This window comes from Atta colombica, unplaced genomic scaffold (assembly GCF_001594045.1).
Source record: "Atta colombica isolate Treedump-2 unplaced genomic scaffold, Acol1.0 scaffold141, whole genome shotgun sequence".
Classification (NCBI taxonomy): Eukaryota; Metazoa; Arthropoda; class Insecta; order Hymenoptera; family Formicidae; genus Atta; species Atta colombica.
The window spans coordinates 1,741,422-1,760,533 of NW_017259230.1; the positions used below are offsets into that span (position 1 = coordinate 1,741,422).

Sequence of the window (19,112 nt, forward strand, 5' to 3'; positions counted from 1 at the left end):
AATAGTCATAAGTTTAATATCTCAAACTCATGGGACAGAGACATTCTTTTCAGTTCAGATTCCTTCATTTTATGAAAAAATACGTCGAGTAAATCTAATTTTATTGATTTTTCGCGTAAAAATAAGGGTTTAACAAGAAAAAAAGATAATTATAATTCAATTTAGCCCTTGCTACTTCAAAAATCAATAAAATTAGACTTATTTGATGTTTTTGCATAAAACGAAGGAATCTGGCAAAAGAAAACGTCACTCTATCCCGCGAGTCTGAAATATTAAAGTTTACTATTTACGGGTTGCATCTGCAGTCAACAAATCTTGCTGTTCCTAATATAAATTTACTTGTAAGAGCATTTTGCTTTAAGTAAATATATTCCTCTTAATACAAAAAGAAAATTGTTAGAATAATATCCAATACATTTTCAATGAATAGTCTACTGTATTGAAAGAGGAATACTTTTTCTGTAAAAGTTTTCGTTTAGAATATGAGATTACCGGAAATTTTACTTTATAATTAGATTTTTTTTTGAGTGTTATATATAAAAAATACAATTATCAAGTTAAGTGAGTTTAAGTCTAAATTTCAAATTAACCAAAATATGAAAATCCGGGTCATACTGTGTCATTGGGTCGAATCCGATTCTATCTTTCTGAATGCGTTCTAAAAATTACAATACGGTTAAAAGGTTAATTATAGGTATTTAATTTATACCTTTCTACTTAGTACTTTGAGACTCATTTCTAGATTAATTTTAATTTCATTCAATGTGCTCTTCAACTTATTCTTCATCTCTTGAATTCTTAGAATTATAAAAAGATAAAGAGTTAATTGAATCAAGATTAAAATTAAACTACATTGGTAGTAATGGGCATAAATTTTCTAGAATTTCAATTAATGCTATAAGATTTTTTAAGGCAATATTTTTTAATGTTAACGACCGTTTCATATTTTTAAAGTGACCGTTGTAATACTTCACGTCGTGTTTTTTCGCTGACGAAATCGATTTGCACGATTTAAATGAGGAAAAAAATCACAGGCCGCAAAATCTAAACGCTCAATAATCGCGGCAGCAAGAAGAGTCCCCAAAGCAGTGACCTTGAAGCATCCTATTGACCTGCTGGGGATCTCGCTTTGAAACCGTCTAACTTTACTAAGCTTGTGATTTAATACATCTGGGTTGCAGAACCGGTCCGTCCCGAACTTCGGAAACTTCTCTCGTGTCTTGTGTGAGCTCTTTATCTTGCGTCCGCGCGCACGCCCAATTTTAATGTTTTGTAGTATCGCGGGACGTGCGTGGAAACTACCTCCTCGCTCTTTTGCAAAATGCTAATTGAACAAACACACGTGACGCGAACGACATGGCCGATCTTATTCTTTCTCTGACGACGTCGGTGCTATTTGAGATTTCACCGAGGATCTCACAGTAAAAAAACATTTTGTATTTGTGTTGGAAACAGTCCACTCAAGTCCACTTCTTATTAAAATTTTGTGATAAATTTTTAACATCGAATGTTGATTTAATATAGTGTGATTATGTTATTTAAATAGTTTATGTTAAATTGATATTCAATATTTCTTACAATTAAACAAATAATTTAAATAAATGTGAGAATTAGTCAATAGTTGATCATTTTAACTCTTTTATACCGCTCTTGACGATTGTTATTGTGATATTCGTGACGATTATTTATGATTATTAATCTATGTGAATATTAAGTTTATTTATTTATATATTTATTTACTGAAGAGTATCTAAATTAGGATCGAAACATATATTTATCTCTTATAATAAAATATATATAATATAATTACACACTTACAACCTGACTCTCAAAGGCTTCTCTTTAACATTTTTTTGTCTTACAATTAAGATAATTTATGAATAACTAAACAAATAATGTGTTTTAAAATGTAAATTAATAATTCGATGAATAAATAAGATATGTGTTACTTTTTTTTTAACTTATCATAAATGTTAATTCTATTGAAAAAATATACTTCCATGATTTGTTTACTGTGTTAGTATCTTTCTTGTGTTTATTTTTTAAATAATATTTGCGATACTTTCTAACGTTTTCATTTTAAATTGACACGTAAATTTAAGTGAACATTTGAAATACATGAAATGTGTTAAATTTAACACAAATTTTCCAACGATGCTCCGAAAACATATAAAAATAAAAGAGAATCTCTCTTACAACATTTAATATTAGTATATTTTCATCTGTAAAAAGAGATCGTTCGATTACATCGTTGCGAGGCGAGGTCGACCAGTCACGCAAATATATCCCTCAACATAGTTTGTCACAATTGGGAGGTTGAGAGATATTTGACACAGATTCGCGGTCGCTCGCGACGCATCCGGCATATCCATTGTTTCCAGAAATTTATTGCGTCCGCGATGTCGTGAGGATTAGACGAATTTCAGACATTCACGCGCCCGTTATCGAGCGCGTATTCTCGCACGCGAAAGAGCTCTCTCCAAAATGCGATAAGCAATTAATTCCTCTAACGTCATTATGTTCTTTTTACGCATTTTATTCTTAACTTCATCAGCTGTGCAAACAGTTTGCTTCGAGTGCCTCCTTGAACTGAGTCCTCTCTTTTGCGTTTGACGTCAACTCTTATCAAGGTTGAAATTACGTAAAATAAAAAGATATGCAGTTTCCATCCGTTATTTTGTAAGAGAAAGAAAAAAAGATATAAATAATTATGAAAGATATAAATTTATGATTATGATTATTTCATAACGTATTTCAATTAATGCAGTGAGCAGATTTATAAATACTATCAAGTGACAGCTCGAGTTGTTTAATCGATTAATTTCTTAATTTCACGAAGGTTATGTAGATGCGATTTTTTTACGTCAAAGAATTGCTCACATTGAAAAAAATGATCTTGCAGCTACAGCAGTTATAGCAAAAATTATGCATAAGATACAAGACAATTAGCTAAATAGATAGACGACTACACTGTTAAATCTATAACATCAAATTTAATCTAATTTAAATTGCCACTGTTCCTATTCAATATATCATTATTTTATAGTGAAACAGTTAAATTTAAAATTATATATTGTCAAATTTAACCATTGATTTAATATAAAATAACGATACATTGAGTAGAAGTAATAAGGATTTAAATCAGGTTAAATTTAACACATAAGTTTAACAGGATATCGCAGTATTAGTCATTTATTCATTTTAGCTAATTTTTATCGTTTGTATTTAATCAATATAAATGGCAGAGCCAGAATTTATATCTGAATCATATTATCAAATTTATCAAGAAAGTCTCTCTCTCTCTCTCTGTATCTGTAACATTCAAATGAACGACTGTGATTTATATTTAGCAATGATTCATATTTGATTATGAGACCTAAATTTTCATATATTATTAGAATATTGTGCTATAAATTCTATGATAGAAATTTTCTATCAGATGCAAAAAATAGCGATAATTCTAACTGGAGCTATAAAATGTTTTTTTTTTGCGTGTAAATAGATGGTGTTCTATCCATTTTGGACTTGCCACACACACACACACACACATACACACACACACGCGCGCGCGCAAATACACACTATCGTGTACACAAGTAATAATTTAAATAATTATCTGTTTTAAGTATTTCAAATGTTCATATATCTGCAAATTTATAAGTTTATCAAATTTATTAAAAATATATTCTCAATATCAATAAGCTTAATGTATACTTCAACTAAGATTGTTAAATTAAAACAAATTCGATTTGCTTATTATATAAAAAAATCGCTTTTTCGGTCAATTTTATGATATTCTTCAAAAGAAAATAAATTCTTGTTTCAAGTATTATAATAATGAGTTTTTGAAAAATTCGTAATAAATATATTTTAAAATTATTATCAAGAAAATTTTCTTTGTTAAAGATAATCGATTTCTTAAAAGGAAAAAAGTAAACTCCTTTATCACTTTTCTTAGCAGTAGAATGATATTTTTTTGTGTGTACGAGAAAACTCTTAGCATACTCTTTAAAGATTAACCGTCTTCGCGGTTTTTCATATTTGACGTGTGATCATGCTAATGGCCATACGTTTCCTCATCTGCGGTAAAAAATTGACTTGGTCACGGCTCGGAAAAACGTAATACACGGTCGAAAAGAGATTTATGCTTCCAAGAAGCGGCAAACATTCTGTCGTAACGCTCTTGTGTTCTCTCTTACATCTGGCACGAACATGTTAAAGCGATGCTCTCGACATCTAAAACCCTCTCGAGCCTTACTAAACGGTAACAAGCTTTTTTCCTATATCTATTCTCATGATATTTGTAGCTGAAGACAGTCATACGTTTTCCCGAAAGGAATATCTTCCTTCTCTGGCGACAAATTATAAACTTTCTAAATATTTAAGCTTTTTATTTTTTTAATTATTTTATTATTACTCCAATTAAACTGCTTTAACAACGTTCAGTCTATGATTATTTTATCCTTCTGTCAATGCATGCACCCATATTGAATTTTAAACAATACGAAATTTTATATTTTTGTTACCAATTTCATTATAAGACTTCAAAAAATCCTTCGTACAATAAAGAATATTTTTCATAGACTTTATCTTGACTTTTTACCTTTACATTTTTGACGGAAAACATGGTGGTAAAAAGGTGAAAAATTTTGCATCAACAGAAAGGACACTTTGAGGATATTTAATAAAATAATCATATGATTGTATCTCTGAAGTTACAACTCTTCGTTCCGATGTCCTTCAATATTGATTGCATCCTACAAGAGTAGCTCTACTTCTCTTTTTGTCTTCATTGAGCAACATTTAAGCATCGATTGACACTTGATTACCTTTATCGGATGTGGGCAAGGCTGTGATGACGGTTTCAAAGTTCGATTTCGAGTTTCCAACGGAACGTTTAGCTACGTCTCTTGCGCGACTAATTGGTGTCGATTAGCATCGATGATTGCAAAACTACTAATCATTAATGCAATGCGTATACGTAGGAAAAGTACAGAAAGAGAATGTTTTTGTTGTCATCGCCTGGTGAGAGGATCGCGTGTTTCTCCATCTGTTTTCTCTCTTTCGCTTCTCCGATGCGATGACGAAAATAGTTTATTTCCCTGTGGACCACTGCAAGGAGGACTTTGGACTTTTAATCCCAATTCACTGCCGCACACGACAAAGTATTGCACTCTACTTGTCTGAAATCTCCTATTTACAGAATATGTAAAGCTTTAAAGGCAACATTATTACTTGTCGTTTCTCCTTTGAGATCTTTTAATCTTAATTAAAAAAACTTTCACGCTCCGCAATAATTACGTCGTAATCTCGCTCCTTATCGATTCTGAAATTTGTATTCATAGACATTCATAGACATCTAAAAAATTAATTTGTTTTAAAAAAGAGTTAATTCTACTCAAAGTCAAATTTAATTTAGTTCCAGATTTCCCGATAAAATAACCAAAGAATCTTTAGAGACCAAAGAAGCATTAATTATTTAACGATAACGGATAAAATTATCGTAATTATTCGTAATTATATAGAAATCATAATTCTCCAGTTTTTAAGAAAACTAGTTGATTGTAAATCAACTAAACTAGTTCTACAAATATGGCCAGACGGAAAGAAATCGATTTAACGAGAAATTGGCAATTCTCAGCGAGCATTAGTATGGTAGGCGTGGTATAAATCGCATTACCAGATAAACAGGTTCGGCATTTCGGCCAAGGCTATTGTTCGTATTGATGGAGCGTCACTGCTGTTACTGTCACTACCGCATCCTTACGTCGTGTGCGTGCAAAACGATACATGATGCGCATCACGCGCTATGTGTGTGTGTACGTGAAATCGTCGCCTTGAAGTTGTCCAGTGGCGCTCAATTAACCCGCATAATAAGAATCATACGAGTTAAACGTGCCACATGAACGAATCGGAGAGTTCAAGGGAAGCTCGTTCTTGTTTTGCAAAAGTTTTTCCGTATTCGGTATTGCTATTTATACCCGAGGAATAGGATTGAATGTCCTCCAAAAGATCGGAGCTCCGCGAGCTCTCTCTTTTTCTCTTTATGGACTCCATAAATGATCCACTTATATGTGCTTCTATAGTTAGCCGGTATAGACCACACGGAATGGAGTCTAAATGTAAAGCTTCCCTGTGACTACTTTTAAACTCTCCTAGGGCCCTTTGTACTCGCGAGGAGCAAGCTTATGGTTCTTCAGCCAGTCGTAGACACGCGCCCACATCCAGACAGATAAAACGTGCGCGTGCCGATCGAAACTCGTCGGGGTATTTCTCTGAATGGCCGATAAACGGAAGCGGACTGCGCGAATCGATGCATGAAGGACTAAAAATTGTGAATTGTGCGCGAGACGCGGAACCAACCATGTTAGGGATTCCGACACGTAGGGAATTTTCACGTCACTGTCCGCGTTCCCTGCGTAATCTGTGCGTGGCGTAGCGTAGCGCAATATAGTTATCGTCATGCAATATTGCTACGAGAGGAATGGGAAAATAGCGACTGACAATCGGAATGGGTCGCTTTATGATTTCCCGGCTGCCACGTAAATATATGATGTTACGACGCGTCTTGTTGAGTGTCTGAGATGATTTAAATATGGAAATGGAGCACGATTCGTTGCTTTTCGGTCCCTCTTTCTGATTAAATTTCACACGCACGTCTACACAATACTAGACTTTATAATAACACCAGATCCCGATACGGTCTTCCCTGCGAGGTAGGAAAATAGGTATTACATATTACATTTATACGTGGAAAGAATATGATTTTATTGAAGTTGAATTCATTAAAAAATTAAATGAATCATAAAATTTAACTAAATACAGATCTGAAAATAATTTGTTGGATCATAAAAATAATTATGTAGGATGTTTAAACTAATTGCTATTAATATATTAAAACTTTTTACAGCATTGTCATAAACCTTCAAGCATTTCTACATAATTATGTTGATGATCCAACACAATTATTTTCAAATGTGTATGATAAATTTTTAGATATTTCAGCAAAATCGTTTCTTCCATGTATTGTTGCACATGTATTGTTGCATTAGAGACTTTCTAATCAATCAAGACGTAAAACAGTTAATTTTGATTAGCCAATTTTATTTTAACAACTCCTAAGAGAGAGGAAGAGATAAGAAAAAATATATAGGACAGAAAGAAAAAAAAAATAAATATATATCTTCTCTCGCGTGGACATCTTGCATACAAAACGCAGTTCGTATTCAAGTCCTAATTAGAGGATCTCTATATATTATACAGAACAACATGGCTGTTGTATTTAAATTGAATTGCGGCTCTTGAATTTAAATTGATATGAAAAAGCATCAACTACGTATTCTTCATAAATAAATAGTCTATTTTCTAACCACTCCTTTTCCACGTTTATACAGCTATCGGTGGTACGGGCTTGAAAAATGTGCACTACGAGTCTGGCTGTGGCGAGTCTTGGGCGAGTATTGTCACGAGACGCTCGCTCGACATTAATTAAATTTTTCCTCGTGCAGAGAATCACGGTCAAGCACAGTGAGCTTAACCGCGTTACTCTTATTTCGTAGTACATAGTGGGTATATCCACTGGGTGGGTTCTCTTGTATTACATAGAGCTTGGTTACATGGGGCGGTTAACAGCCCTGGTGTATCATAGATACGCGCGCGCGCGCGCACGGGCGTGGACTAAATGGATCGCAGTATCAAAGCGTTTGCCGCTTGGCCGAAATATTGCATCGGGGCTGCCGCTATCGATTACTGATTGAAAGTATTTTGGCTCGGTTGGGTATAGCGACAGGATGGATACGTTAGTGCGCGAATCTGGGACATTCTAACCGAGTTCGATAGCGAGCACTTCAAGACGACCGGTTGATAAGCACTTATAAGGACACAGAGTATCTCCAATCTTCCTAATGCAATCAATCGAACGCACGAAATCGTACGACAAGTGTGTCAACTCTACGAAGTAGAGGTGTTTGGGAGATTCTCTGTGAAAAATTTATATGTGCATTTCTCTTCATGAAAATCTTAATCAAGCCCGTTTTTATCATTGTTTGATTAATTTGTGGTTTAGACTTAATCTCATTTAGACCCGTTTTTATAATATATAGTTACCTAAAGGTCATCACGAAATTCATAATGAAATTCAGTCATGAACTTCTTGGTAACCTTTAATCTTTAAGAAACCACTTATTATAAAAATGAGTCTAATAATACGTAAAAATTGTTTTTTTTTTTTTTTTAATTATGAATCACATCAACTGATGATTTTATAGTAACTTTGAAAATTATTCTACTACGAAACCATTAGTTTTTTTTTATTAACAGCTAGAAAAACACAACTTTTATATTGTTATCAGGTCTAATCATAAATTAACTAGAAAATGAAAAATCGGACCTCAGTGTCTTGTCATCGTAGATAACTTGTTAACTGCTTCTTCTTTATCTCTATTAAAGTTTATCTAAATAATTAACTAAAAAATAATATTGTATTACTTATCTATATTTTTGAAGAACGATTCGCTCGTTTCTTCTATTACTTCGAAGAAGTGTTCATGACACAATAAAGCTCCTTTATAAAGAAGGATTGTTATGATTTGTGACAAGAAGTATTGTCACGTACACCAACTACGCCTATCGTCGACAAACACCCTGTAATTTATGATGCGTCAAACTCTGGGACTATTGACACGAAATAGTAGCGCGATACACGAAACTAAGAGACAAGTGTGATAAATCACCAGATTCTCTGCCGGCTATTGCCGTCGTATTACGCGTCTGGTTTATTGTTATAACACGCCAGTGTTATTCTGCAAAGAGAGAAACTCACACGAGCGTATCATTTATACAATACGCACAGAACTAAGGCGTTGAAAGATTTCTATCTGTAAGTTGAGCAAAGTTGTTGAATGGAACGCGTAGAACAATTCTTGCAATTTCATTAACATACTGTAAAATCGATATTTTCCTATGTGATCTACTTCGTTTCGTTAATATTGTAAGAAGTTTATTAATATCGAATATTCAACATCTATAAGATTTATTAAAAATATTATATAAACGTTGTTATTATATTCATGAAGTAGGTCAACAAAAATTTTGTATAATATCTGACTAATAAGATTTAATTTATAAAAAAATTTATTTACATATAAGTGAAAGAACGCCATATCTCGTCAAGTAAGTCTTGGCTGACTGAGATGATATTTTCTGTATCACTTTTATATGACAAAAGTTATAGGTATAATAAGCGTCTTTAAAACATTATAAACTTTTATATAAAAAAAGTTTTATTAACATCAATAATGTTAAATTGCTTGCTGCCAATTTAACTTGTGATATTATGCACATTCATCTTCCATTTAGAACTGCGTTTCAAGATCGACAAATAATCGTGCGATTTGTTTGAATTGGAAATTATAAAATTTACACAAAAATAGGCAGCAAGTTTCACAAGATCTGATATGGATTTCTTCACTCATTTGTTAAATATTTTATGGTCGATTTTAATTTAATATTATTTACTTAATCATTCATTTTTCATTATTTATTGATACTTGTATATACTTGAAAATTGATTTTTTTTTTGTTTAAACCAACTTCAGTATGATCAAAAACATATTCTTCTTTGAGCTTTTGGTATTTTAATACACTTCGTGTTATCTCTATTTTCTGTTTACGTCAGCTTTGCGTTTCTCGGTGCTGCATTTATCTCTAGTAACAGCAACTAACAATTCATTTGCCTTTATTCAACATGAACAGAAATTACTGTAGTTGCACCAGAAATGACGCGGTTGCTTTTGAATTTGAGAATTGTACAGGGTTGAAATGAACGAGGGAGAAAAAGGTCGTGAGAAGGGTAGAGTGTCCTCTCCGTAGCGACGTTGTAATTACGCGAGTACTTTAATGTTCTTGGTCACGCAAATGTCGAGGATTGTCGATCTCTTTCTTTTTTCTTTTTTCTTTTTTTTTTCATGGAAATGCAGCGGACAAAATTCTCAAATTCGCGTCGCTCTACAAAGAATACGCGAATTATGTAAAATTTTTATGCACAAGTGATGCACAGTTTACGTTTTTATCTCTATCATGCGATCTGCATTTTCTCATGCCTCGGTTGCTTTTCGATTCTTTGTCGCTTTTCACAATGTAATATTGAAGGTAAAGGATTCATTGAATCTATGTGCTTTTCCGATTCTCGCTTTTGTGCTCGATGAACACCATGATTGGTCTTACAATTCACCCCGATAGGACTGTCTAGCTAGCAATTAATACGCCCGGGAGTTTCAGGGGTGACAACGTGCCTCGTGAGGGGAGAAGGGAGTCTACCGTTTTCATCTCGTGCAGGAGGCGTAGTTCTTTCGTGCGGAAAGAGAGCAATAGATCGACGCGGACGTCGGCGTCGCGACGCGAGAAAGACCGCGAACGTACAAGGAAGAGGAGGGAGAAAGACAGAAAGGGCTGAGGAGAAAGAAGGAAAGAGAAGAAGCTAGATGAGAGGATTCGTGGGGACAAAGGGATGTCGTCGTGACGGCGCAGACTCGGTGAACGCCGGGCGTCCCGACGCCTTCTCGCGTCCCTTTTATATCTCGTCTTCGCCAGTACATCTCTAACGATTCACATCGCACTTTCCCCATTCACACATACCGCGGAAAAACGACGCCGGCGACGCGTCTTCACCCCTTTGCCCTTCATCCCCTCCTCTCCCTCCCCCTCGTCTCTCATTTTCTTCCATTTCTCCGAAAGCGAAATTTGTGTTTCGACTCTGATCGTCTGATTGTCTCGTGAGCGCGCGAATGTTCATACGCGTCTATATACACGGTTGCACACGCGACACGCGCGTGCCCACCGTCATATCTCGTATACGTGTGTGACATAACGAGTGCAACGACTGTGCGTCATAGTCCCTTCCACAGCACGATAGACTTCGATCTCGCGATCGAAAGTTGCCCCGACGCTTCCGAGCGATAGTGTCTCGTCACAGGTAGATATACTCACGAGAGTTTATAACGTAATATTAATAATCTGCTCTCTCGCGATTATTTACGAGCCTCCTTTAATCTCTGATATTTTCGCCATTCATTACTGTTTCCTTCATCGAGCGATTTATTTACGCTTGATTTTCCGCGAGCTGCATGCTGATGTTAATCACGCGTAAGCGATACGCATATCTGGGAAAATAAATAGCCATTCAGACTGTGAGCGCACCCTCGTCGCCCACGTAACGCACGCATGCACACAACGCACGCATACACGCACCACGGGAGTGCGCCGTGCGGCTAGAGAGCCTGGAGATGCAGATTTGCATGGTAACGTTCCAGATTTGTGAATGGTGGTGCGACCTTGCGGTTGGAATGTAAAGTATTAAACCGACGGAGGCTCGTGCAACTACGGATAAAATCGACGTATACGCGAACCGACCCCGCCACGTGCACTGTGTTGCAATTATGCGGCGTGCATGTAACACGGTGACCTTATTTCACAAATGACAATCTTGCATTTTTCAGACATTATATCGCCTTTCCCGCGGAGATCGTTGGCGACGAACGAAGGTTTATTCGCGTTCCCTTCATGACTCCGAGATATGCCAGCTTGTTAAAGTAAACATCCCAGCAATCTCAGAGAGACCGAACATTTACACAAAACTTTATTTGTTTAACAATATGATACAAGTTTGGACCGATAAGAATAAATCTAATTAAAATATTTGGTGAAAACGAATTTTTTATTTTTTGTTTAAATTTCTACTTTGTGACTTGAAAAAAAGGCGATTTTTGGAAATTTTTTTGGAAAAAAGTAATGAAAATATATACTTCATATATTATTTGTTATACTTTTTTCTTTAATTTTAAATTTATGAAGAAATTTATGAAGAATATGTGTTGATTGTTAAAGGCTTCATATGAATAGACAGAGCATAAGTATAACATAAGGTCGCTAAATCAACAATGAGCATCTTATGTAAACCAATATGACGACATTGTGCTCATTGGTCCAGCAGTTTTATGTTATGTTTATGCTCTGTTATGCATTTCATGTGTGAAGCTCTTTAGTCTGTATGAAGTTTCGGGAAAGAAACCTCTCCAACTTGAACTTGGCGCCAGAACGGAAGTACTGCAGTCGCATCAATCATTTGAAAGAGTTCAAAAGATTTTCCTATTCAGAAAGAATGTCTCTACGGATAGACTATGATAATTGACTTTAGATAAAAATTAACAAAATGGCGATTATTCGAAAAAAAATTTGATTTTTTACCTTAAATTGTGCTCTTATTTTTGCAATAAAAAAAAGTATCATTGATATTGATATAATTGTAGTTTATCTATAGAATAGAAAAAATATACTCTACAATCATGGAAAATTTGAAAGCGATACGTTTAATAGTTTTTGCTCCCTTCCGTTAGATCGAAAAATAGTTTTTCGAGAAAAACGCGTTTAAAGTTTCAAGTTTATTTTTTTTTTATTATTTACGTCTATATTTGCCACGTTAAGGTTTCAATATTATACACATTTGGGGCTATTAAATTATACAAAAAAAAATTTTTTTTCGACCTCAGCAAGATAAAATGGATCTTTAAATATTTCTATGTGAATTTATATACATATTTGATTCTGTAAACTGCGCAGCGAAATCTTTTTTGGTTTTGAAACGTAATCATGAGAAGAACCAGAGTATAGTAATATCATTTTTATCAAATTGACAAATAATTTAACAACTGATACTAATAAGCATCTCTGTAAGAATATTAATAATCAGATATTAATAAGAAATCATATCAAATCTACAAGTAATTTTTTAAATAATTTTATTTATTTGTGAAAGATATTTATTCATTTAAATTATTATTCATCTCAAATGCTTTAAACATGCTATAAATTTTATGTAAGTGTCCAGATATATAGATACATGGGACGTTTACTTTATCGTATGTTCGCTTCGTCCGTTCTGATATTCTGATGCTTTCGATCGCTCGATATTTGCAACATTCGAGATAGAATTAATCTTGATTGCTTTTTTTCCATCTCGTAAAAGGCCATCTGCGGAAGAGCACATAGATGATTTATTACACGCGCATACGTTGCCAAGTGTATTTTGACAGAAGCTTTATCATGGATTATGACGAACGCGTCAGCAATATGAACGCGTTAAAATCACTGTCGATACATCACAGAATTTTACATGAGATTCTCGGTCTGTCTCAAGTGGGTGTTCTGCGAAGAGATAGTCGTACTTTCTACGCGTTTCCATGAGAAATCGTATATTTCATTTGATGATAAAATTAAAATTACTCATTAAAATTACATACTTTTTTCTCTCGAGTTCGCTTATTACGCGCGCGTAATAAGGTGGATTACATTATAGTTTAACGACATTATTTACTCCTACGTGTTTTACGGGCACGTGGGTAAGATCAGCACCTAGGGAATGGCCGATCAAGGCGAGCCTCTACGTGGGTCGAGCGTGAACCACAAATGGTCACGCGACCATTTGCCGTCGCCATATTGCCAAATTGTCTGTGCATCCGCTGGTGTTTCTGCTACTCATTTATCACATATTAATATACATGACTTTCAAAGACAATCAACACCGCATGTTGCCGATGTATTCATTTCTTCGACTTAAAATAAATATTGAAGAAAAAATTGATTTAAATATAGAATGAACGACGAGGTTCTTTCGCTGCCGGAAGAAAAATCCCGAGCGTAAGGAAATAAAATCAACCATAATTCAATCGAGCTGCTGCTCGTTTTAACGAAATCTAAGTGACAAATCTTTTGTAAGTGCCTCTCTATGGAACTGCTCGCCGAGTGAAACTTGAGTCCGTGCCAGTTCTCCGGTGCCCCGAAGTTCCAGCACGATTGGATAAAATAATTGGATTATCGTGAAAAAGGGCCAATGTCAATATAAGTACCTTCGGATTTTCCGGAATATGGCGTGCATGTCTGTGCATTTCGTTACTCGCGACAGAAATGGCTCTTTGATATTCCGATGATTCGCTCTTAAGTTAAACTTTAAAATATCTCCTAGAAGAAGCTACTTGATTGATGAAGCGCAATGAATCCGAATTTTCTTTCCTGTCGGAAATAATACAAGTATGAATCAGGCCTTAGTCTTCATTTTCTGCATCGTGATTAAATTTAACTTGATGATAATGTAAAAATTGTATTTTTCTAGCTACGGTTAATTATTAAACTAATAGGTTTTTTATAGCGAATAACTTTTAAAGTACAAAACTATCAATTTTGTGATTAATAGCTAGGAGAACATAATTTTTACATTATCATCAAGTTAAGTGTAGTCCAGTTTTATCTCTGATTAATTTATAGTTTAGACTTAATCTCACTTAACTTGACAATGTAAAAATTGTGATTTTCTAGCTATGATTATATAATCGCAAAACTATAATGGTTTTTGTAGTGATGATTTTAAAAGTTATTTACTACAAAAACAGTTTAATGATTAACTATAGATAGGAAAATGTTTACATTATTATCAGATTAAGCCTAATCATAAGTTAATTAGCAAATAAAAAAGATCTAAGTCTAAATCACAAGTTAATCAGAAAATAAAAACCGAGCCTGAAAATAACAGAAGGACGATGGTCTCGGCAACCAACGTTGTTTCGGTTACTGTGCTATTGATTTTTGCTGTTTGTTTCGTCGACCCCTACACACCCTATGATTCCACCCTTCTGAATCATTCACCATTACCTCCGATTGGTGGTGGTGGTGGCTGGCAGCAACCCTCCTTAATAACGACCCGGCGCGGCGGTCTCACGTGTCCTTATTCCATCACGTTTTGCTAATTTCGATCGAAATGACTCATCTAATTAACGAACCGTGGACATTTGCCATTTTATCATATCTGGAATTTCTCGATTTGACAAAACTTGATAGGTGTTCCGCATTAATATACGATCACGACCCGAATCCTGAATTTCTAGAACGGCAGAAATTTGCGGGAATAAATCAAACTGATGGGTGTTACCCGTGACTGACCACAACGCGCGTATATAGAATATTTAACGGTAATGTAAAATTTTTGCTTCAGCATGCGAAATAGAACGAGCGCACCTTGAGAGACAAGAAAATTTATGCCGCTGATACTCGCATTGCATTTATGTTAATATTCTCTTTTTTTTTTTTGACGTTTTTCTTTTGTATCGCTTACGTTTTGCGCACAAGATACCGGATATGCGAGGCGCTTTATGCGGAGCTTTCGGAACATATCGATCGGTTTGGACTTTATGGCTTCGACGAAGAGGATATACATCCCCATGTGGTCGCCATATACGTCACGCACATCGTCACGGTATACGCACCCATGGTATGTTCGTTACATGAAGATCTATTGTTGATTGCCCGCTTCGTAGAGTGGCCGATAACGGTTCGGTGACAAAGATAAAAATAAATGTATGCTTTGGAGAAAGTATTGTTCCGGAATCTTCGTTCGCGCGATAACAACTCGGATTGCATCGAACAGTGGGAGGAAACCTGTGGGCGTAATCGGCTGAAAACGTTGGGCTTATCAACTGTGCTGTAGTATACCGTAATCTAAGTTTTCATTTTCTGAGAAAAAATATAAATTAAATATAAATATTTAAAAAATATATGTAGCTACAAAAGGAATATTCACTCATAAATAGCGTTGATATCGATCTCTTTTCCGTCATGTTTGATATAAAAGATTCTGCATTAATCATAGGAGAAAGTAGTTTCAGTCAAATCGTTTGAAATTGTGATATTTTGTAGCTTATGCTGGTAAAAAAGCTCCATAGACATAACCATAAAAAATGGACAGACATTTTTAAAGCACCACAAGTACAATTATAAAAAATTCAAATTGCTGTAGCATCATTTGAAAGTTACTATTTTGGATCTAATCAGAAATGTATCTTTGCAATGGTCAATTCGTTCTTATCTGTATAAGCATTTTTTGTATATATAAACATGTATATAATCATATATCTATCATTGAGTAGAGAAGGCATAATTCAAAATAACAACTTTTAAATGATGCTTCAAAAATGTCTGTTCATTTTTTATGGTTTTGTCTATGAAGATTTTTGATTAGCATCTTATAAAATAAAACTACAAAATATATCAATTTCGTCAATTTGACTAAAATCATTTTTCCATATGATTATATAAAGGAAAATTAAAATCACATGATGTTATTGATAATAAGAGCATTCTCTTTCTGTATCGCTGTCAATTGCACTGTAATATGTCATAATCATAATTTTCTGAGAATATTAAAAGTACATCTATCAATAAATGTTTATCTATAAGTAGCATTTATATATCAATCATATCTCTTTTCAAAATAAATTTATGTGAAGGAAGATTAAGATTGTTGATGTTATTATAACAATAATTAGATATCATGTCAGTTCTGTAAATAGATATATTATTTCCATTTCATTCTATAGATTGATTGAGTTTGTATAATGAAAAAATGATTGGCCGAAAAGTCCATTCGGTCGCCACGTCTCTTTTATGTATGCGATTGTATCGTAACGATACAAAAGATAAGATAATGATATGCAACTTCGTTTCGTGAAGTATCTATTGTTCATGAATTTCACGACCATTGCCGTACGATACGCGCAATATGTTTGGCAGTTTTCGGTCGTAACGCTTAGCGTTTGGTATAATCGATGTGTTTTCTAGAAACTGTGTGTTTTAGGAGGGCTCGTCGTTACAGGTACAGACTTTTACATATTTAGCATTTCGAGTACGTTTAGATACGCGCGAATGAATGTGAAATGTGAAGTGAAAGCAAAATTGGCAGCCATATTGAAATTTTAATTAGTAAATATATCGTACGTATAATACTGAAATATGTATTATTGCAGATTGCTATTAAATTCTGTTCATAACGATCGATATAATTATATATAATGCTTCGTTAATATCACATTGGTAAATATGCATAATAAAACGGATTCGCTCGAGATATTGAAGTTTTCATGTCAAGTTCGCGCAAATTTAGTTACGATAGAAAGTTTTAGTTCATGTGATTAGCTTCATAACTAGAAGTTATCATAACGCGCGTGTGTTGGCGTTATCTTCCTACGAAATTATCTATTTGCCATTCTAATTACTAAGAATTAGCATCAATGCGCATAATTACTCGAAAGTTATAAGTCGACGAGTTTAAATTTCACCGACCGCAAATTCAAGTTGGTCAAGAAATCCGTTGTCAAAAAAAAAACCGCAAAGAATAGAATAGTCCTCGATGCAATACTATTAACGGATGTTGCGTGTCTCGTGATGTTATCGATGTGCAACAATTCCGGGGCGGAGATCCTCGCGGCGGCGATCGGCGTAAGCGCGCCTTAAGATACAACTATAAGTGACTGCATCGGTGAATGGTACGCTCAGACTAGGTCAGCCCATAACTATCGCACTATTATAGACAAGGTCGTTCCTCCCTCCCTTCTATTTGCTTGTTTGTCGAATGCAGTGCGTCGTAATGTTGCATTATTGTACAGTTTATCGTAGTAGCAAAAAAAAAAACCGAAAAAAGTGAAACAACCCGCCTGGAGGAGTCTCAAGTTTCCGAAAAATCGGCGTCCCATAACTGCACAAATATTACCGTATGAATAGTCGCGACGTTAAAACGGTTCACATCAAAAGATACTGGAATTACTGGAAATACCGGATTATTTTATACGTGTCAGAGCGAACATTACGCGGACCGATCGAAAAATCGGCGACTCCTTGGCACTCTATATCGAAAATTGATTTACTCCAAAACAGGATTCGATTTCGTTATCGGTAAAAAGCTCTTAGTGCATGTAAAGAATTAATCACCGATAAATAAATATCTAAATAAATATCTAAATTTTTAATTTTTTTCAAGAAGTTTTATCTTGGTTAAGAGAATTTGAAGTTCATCCATAAGAATTAACGTTAGTTCATGAAGAGACTCGTAAATTTAATAGTAAAGTAATTATAGATAATTTGATTGAGCTACCGGAGCTACGATACACTTCATAAACGACATTACGCGTATTTAAAGGACTTCCGAGTATAGTAACGAGAGATATTAAACGCCATGGGAATCGCTCTTTATACCCGGGCTCATCGTAACCGCCATTGTGCCGGTAGGAAGTGCATAATATAACAGAAAGTGAGACAGTTCGCTTCCTGAAAAAGCGATAGCGATACTACTTGTAATTCGCCGAGAACAATAGTCGCGGCAAATCGCAGGTCGGAAGATCTTACGACTTTTTCGCCGTGTTACGCGTACACGCATGCATTTCCCGTTCAATTTTTCAAAAGAAAAACAACAATCCTACGGTTTATCTCGCTAGTTACGTCGAGCATGTTTATATGGATAGACATGAATAATCTGTCTGTTAATGCTGATTTGCAAGCGTGCTGCATCTGAATATGTTCATGGTTCACGAGTTAAGTGGACCACGTAAAAAAAGCGAGGTGTACAAAACGCACTTGAGAAAATCTTGTTACTCTTATAAGATTTTTCTCGGTATTTGTGCTGAACGTCAGCGTGGGTTAATTTCGTATTCACATAACTGTATTTTTCATTAATTATTTAATTAATAAGTAGAAATTGCAACAAATTTTATGTTTGATAATATTCATACAAATTTTTGCATGTATATTTTTCAGTTTTATAAATTGCGCGCCAAAATTCAGTTTATCGAACTTGAAACACAATCATTGAAACTAAAATATTAATATCTCATTAGATAATTGATCGTAAATTCAACAATGATATCATGCAACTTATTATAATCAAAAAGTTATAATTTTTAATTGAAGAATGATTGAAAGCCTAGAAATCAAACTCGCATAATTTAACAGATTATTAACAATAAGAATCTTACTGGATCATACATTTGAAAACTTAACAATAAGAAATTGATTCCCGATCGAGATATTTTTTGCCATAAATTTATTTAGTTTTTCAGTATATTAATATCTTTCTAATGAGGTATCTGATTGAGCATCAAATTATTAAAATTGCTTGTCAATTTAATTCGTGATATTACTACAGTAATTTAATTGCGTTTATAAGTTCGAAAAACCAATTCCAGCGTGCAATTTGAATGACTACAAATATGGTATGTGTATGTATATATATATATATA

At 34.4% G+C, this 19,112-nt stretch overlaps 2 protein-coding genes across 6 annotated transcripts in view; one reads left to right on the forward strand and one right to left on the reverse strand.

The window, feature by feature from the left end:
- The window catches only part of LOC108684943 (IQ motif and SEC7 domain-containing protein 2), a 53,388-nt gene that overhangs the window by 5,722 nt on the left and 28,554 nt on the right, over nt 1-19,112 (forward strand). The window contains exon 1 of one of the 5 annotated variants that reach the window (XM_018189504.1): nt 10,016-10,972. The exons of the other annotated variants lie outside the window; for them this stretch is intronic. The gene's annotated coding sequence lies outside the window, so the exon portion shown is untranslated. Of the gene's footprint in view, nt 1-10,015; nt 10,973-19,112 lie in introns of those variants that run through there. 5 annotated transcript variants of the gene reach the window in all.
- LOC108684947 overlaps nt 12,905-19,112 on the reverse strand; it is a 9,281-nt gene continuing 3,073 nt past the window's right edge. The window contains exon 3 of the mRNA XM_018189508.1: nt 12,905-13,026. Coding sequence (XP_018044997.1) covers nt 12,905-13,026 — 122 coding nt within the window. The remainder of the gene's footprint in view (nt 13,027-19,112) is intronic.